At 32.9% G+C, this 4,939-nt stretch overlaps 1 protein-coding gene across 1 annotated transcript; it reads right to left on the bottom strand.

Annotated features, from left to right (window-relative positions):
• Positions 1 to 2,832: 2,832 nt before the first annotated feature.
• On the bottom strand, positions 2,833 to 3,712 carry LOC118745903 (protein ALP1-like). The gene is made up of 2 exons (XM_036479561.1): positions 3,497 to 3,712; positions 2,833 to 3,435 (listed from the first exon to the last, which is right to left on the bottom strand). The coding sequence occupies exons 1-2, from the start codon at positions 3,500 to 3,502 to the stop codon at positions 2,902 to 2,904; spliced, it is 540 nt and encodes a 179-aa protein (XP_036335454.1). The 5' UTR covers positions 3,503 to 3,712; the 3' UTR covers positions 2,833 to 2,901.
• Between the last annotated feature and the right edge of the window lie 1,227 nt (positions 3,713 to 4,939).

Here is a 4,939-nt window from a genome sequence, read left to right as displayed (position 1 = left end):
GTCGACATATCGAGCCCTAAAAGCAAAAAAATTTAGGATTTTTTTTTCAAAACTTACTTCTTGAAGCAGAAATACTCTAGGACCTAGAGTCTAGATGAACAAAAATCTGACAGAGAGTAAATATTTAGAAAATGAAAGCAAATTTTCGCCGAAATGCCGATTCAGAATAGGAAAATATGCGTAAAGTTGAATGCGTCGATTTCGAAGCGCCCCGCAAATGAGAAATTGGTCATTTAATTTTCTTTTGTGGCGTATTTTTGGACTTTAAGGTGTATGTCGAGAATTTATTTACACTTTTAGCGGTGATAGCGGTAAATACACATCATATTCGCTGTAAAAAATTTCGAATTATGGTCCGACCATGCGTTCTTCAAGTTGTCAAGTCAACTCCGCACAGGTGCAAAGACAGTCTAAGAGCGTTTATGCACCAAAATTTAATTTTGAACAAAATTCGTTTGCGTTAACTGAGGTTTGAAGGAAACATGAGACCGTAAAATTTTTATATGTTTGTTTAATTCTCTGATCCGCCCCTGTTATGATATGCCAATTCATTCTATGTAGTAGTTTACAAATATACACGTATACTTCTGCAATCAACAAAATTTTCATAGGCTGTCTTTCTTTCACACAAAGCTAGCGATATTTATGATGTCAAATTACTGGTAAGTCGTCTCTTGAAAAATCGATTTTTTTTTAAGTTTTTTGTTTCTAATAAATGTACACATAGGTTTAAATGTATGTATGTATATTTATTATAATTTCTTTGAAATGCAAAAATTAATTCACATTCATTTAAAAATAAATCTGAAAAGATTGTTTTGTGTTTATTTATTTTTTTAATTTTCTGGAATATTATGGCAAAATGATTCTTAGTGTAAGGAAACAGACCTTGACTTTTTAACTACACAGCTGGCTGCTTTGACAGCGTTCCAAGCCGCCATTTGGCAAAACGAGTTTTTGAAGTAAATCAAAGCAAATTAAAGTAAGCAAGGCGTGCAAAGCAAGCCTGCATTGGGCCAGCGCCTTAACTATTAGCTGCAAATTCGTATCGGTTTGTGATTTTGTTACATATTTTTGAAATATTGTTTTTATTATCCCTAAACTATGTATATATGGGTCAGTCCATGCAAAATTTACACTAAAAGTTTTTTTCCGCTCAAATTATTTTTCTTTGCATTCTTCGGGTAAAATTTGACACGTATTTTTTTATTTTAATTTGACACATACAGTTTCCGACATATATTTTTTTGAACTTTAAGCATGCCAAAAAAATAACTTTTTAATATATGCTCCGCGAAAACAAGCATTTTAATAAAAAACAAACTTAATCATCGTACCATTTATGACTTTTTCTTGGCTTTCATATGAGAAGTCGATACAATTATTTTTTAATACAACAAATTGGATATTAAAAAAATAATAACAAATTAATTTTTTTTTTCAAATTTAGTAATGATTTTTTTTTTTATATTTTATTGAAAACTGTTCTTCAAATACTTATGTAAAGCCTGTAAAAATTTCAGAATGGGTAGTTCAAAATTACGCTTATAATCAAATTTTAAATAAGTGCGAAAGCGCTAAAAACGCGCGCTCTCCTTGGCGTGCACCATCTATCTATGTACTGAATGTAGTTATTTATTTTTTATTAGGGTTCTAATTACGCCCTTCTACAATAATGAATATGAATATCTACATTTTATTTGCTGAGGCACGCCTTTTCCCGGTTTTACAAAGCTTTCTATTTTGAAATCGTTACATCGTGCGTGCCTGATATAGGGCTTGTTCGAGTTGCAATCACAACAGCTGTGTTGCACGATTTCTTAAAGTATCACGTTCGATGTGAAATTGTGGCAACATTGGCAAAAGCATCGCGTTCTGACTGTAAAAAATTCGGAAATTGTTGCGCGCAAAGTCAAGTAAATCGGCATCACAAATTTTTTTTGTTTGCACGATTGCCATGGAAGACGAAAGGTGAGCAAAATAGTTTATATTAAAATGTATTATTTTTAATTTATCATATACATATACATTATCTAACAATATTTGTGTTTATTGTATATTTCAGTGAAAACCTGAGCAGCACTTTAAATAAATTGCTAATACGGTGTCGGCTAGATATGGAGCCGGAATTCGTTGCAGGAAAAAAGAAAAAATCGGTCCTCTGGGGCAAAGTCCTGGTGAAAATGAAAGAGGTGAACCCTGAAATCACGCAGTCGAAAGAAGTGATCCAAAGAAAGTTTTTGAACTTGCTGGCGTCATATAAAAGGATCAAAAAGCGGAACCACTCAACTGGGAGGGATGCCACAACATGGGATTTTTATGATGACTTCGATAATGTGTATGGCAGGCGACACTCCATTCAACCTCCAGAGCAAAATCTGCAGTCCTCTCTTCCAGGATTGAGTGAAGTAAATGTTAATGAAAATGAGAGTGATTCGGATGGAAGAGACTTTGAAACGAGTGTTGCAAGCACGCCAAGAAAACGCAGTAAGCCTTCAGCAAATGAAACACTTGTATTCTTCAAGGAAGAAGCTGCCAATGAACAAAAGCGCCATGAGGAAGTATTGAAGTTGGAAAAAGAAAAATTGGAAATTGAAAAGGAGAAAATTAAAGCCATGGAGGAGTTGAGAAAAGTGTTAGAGATGAGGACGCGGAACTGAGTCATATAACAAAACTTTATTTTTTTTAAATTTATCTGAATTGAATGTGACTTTATTTAATAACATAAACGGAGAAATTAATTTTGTTTAAAAAAAAGTTTATCTGAAATGAATATGATTTTATTTAATAATTTATGTAGTGCAAATATGTATATGCATACAAATGTAGACATTAAAAATAAAAATGAGTTCAATGTAACAAAAGGAAAATGTGTGCATGTACATATGTAAATAAAAACCATTATGAAACAAATAACATCTTTAAATTATTTCTTTTTTCAACGCCTTCATTAGTGTCATTGATGTTTTCCGGTAATTCGATTTCTGGATTATTTCCATCTTCTAAATTTACAAACGTATTCTCAACTTCGAAATTTGTTGTACTATTTCGTATTATAAAATTATGTAAAATTGAACAAGCTAACACGACTTTTGAAATATCTTTTTGAGATTTCACATCTATGTGATTTAAAATCTTAAACTTCTGCCTTAAAATTCCAAAGGCTTGCTCAATAAAAACGCGAGTAGAACTTAAATAGTAATTAAACTGCTTCTCTTCTCTTGACAAATGTCCATTATCTCTGTATGGAACCATTATGTATTTGGAAAGAGGATATGCTGAGTCTGCTAAAATTACAGCATCTTTAGCTAGATGAATCTGTCCAGAAGCTATTCCTTTGTAAAGTGGGCTATTTTTCCACACGTTAGCGTCGTGGCAGCTGCCCGGAAAGCCGATAAAAACATCCAAAAAACGAAAGGCGCTGTGGCATATGGCCTAGAAATATGATACCAACTTATATAATTTTTTTTTTAAGAAATATTTTGGAAACGCATACCTGCATAATTATTGAATAGCTTCCTTTTCGATCATAATAGCTTATGGCATCTGTCCTCGGGGTGTTTATGTGGAAATGGGTTCCATCCAGGCACCCTACTACAAATGGAAAGGAGTTCACCCGGCTTTCTTGGAAATCTTCGATGATCTTGGTCTGCTGAGAAGCAGATGGCCAAGAAATCTCGTTTTTAAGCTTACATATAGCTTCAACGGTTTTAAAAAAAGACTTTGTGGGCTGTTCCTTTTCCAATACCAAATCTGTCAGAAAGTTCACGATAGGTGACCCTACTATTGCCCAGTTTCCGTAATATTATGTGCAAGCTTTGCTCCAATGAGTACTTACCGGAAACATTTGAAAAAAAATGGTTCGAGTTCAGTCTTCAATTTCTATAAATATACCTATTACAATTTTTTATTTCAAAATCAAAGTCACACAACTTACACTAAATGTTTCACGGGACATCCGAAAATGTGTAAAATAAATGTCATTTGGATACAATTTAATCGTTTTAAAAAAGTGAACCGTTTTCGTCACATTTCTCCTCCGACACAATTCCTGTCTCATCCAATTTCTTTTCTTTATGCGCTTCATTCTTTTTTTTGCCATTATCATAAGAAAATTACCGTCCGTTTCGAAATTATCCAGCAAAATATTTATAGAAAACTCCATTATTTTTAATTTGCGTATTAATTTTTGTCAATCTATGCAAAACAAGCGCTGAACATCAGAAAAGTATCAGCTGAGCAGTTGCACCAGGGTTGCAAACGACAATCAGAGCAGCAGTATTGCCGCTTTTATTACGTGCCTCGAACAAGCCCGTGTACTATTCCCTATCAAATTTCAAATCAGGAAATTCTTTGAAATACCAGGTGTGTATGAAAGTTTTGCTGAAAATATGACGACCATATCAGTTGATAACTCAACTCTAAAAAACTTCATTAATGGCAAATTATGGCAAAAAAAAATAAAATTATCCCGGAAAATTTGTAATTCCTTATTTACTCTATTTCGACGATTTCGAAGTGAACAACCCTTTGGGTTCGCACTGTTCATCTCATTTGGCAACTTATTACTCATTTCCTACAGCTCCAGTTACTATTAAGCATAAACTATTTACTGTATTCATTGCAGCTCTATTCAAATCGAAAGATGTTAAAACTTTCGGTAATGCTAAAGCGTTTTTTAAATTGATAGAAGTCCTCAACGACTTAGAAGAGAATGGTATAGATAAAAAAAATTCAAGTGGAATTAAACGAATCTTTCTTTGCTTGGGCTTTATAATCGGAGATAACTTAGCATTAAATAATATTCTCGGCATTTCTGGATCTTTTTCCTCAAACTATTTTTGCAGATTTTGTAAAGTTAATAAAATAGAAGCTAAATCAGCGTTTATGGAAGAGTTTGAGAAATTGCGAAATAAAGTAAATTATGATGAAGACATTT

Source organism: Rhagoletis pomonella, unplaced genomic scaffold, assembly GCF_013731165.1.
Source record: "Rhagoletis pomonella isolate Grant_MI unplaced genomic scaffold, Rhpom_1.0 Rhpom_scaffold_00009, whole genome shotgun sequence".
NCBI lineage: Eukaryota > Metazoa > Arthropoda > Insecta > Diptera > Tephritidae > Rhagoletis > Rhagoletis pomonella.
Note: the sequence above shows the minus strand (reverse complement) of the source record. Positions and strands in the feature narration are given on the sequence as shown.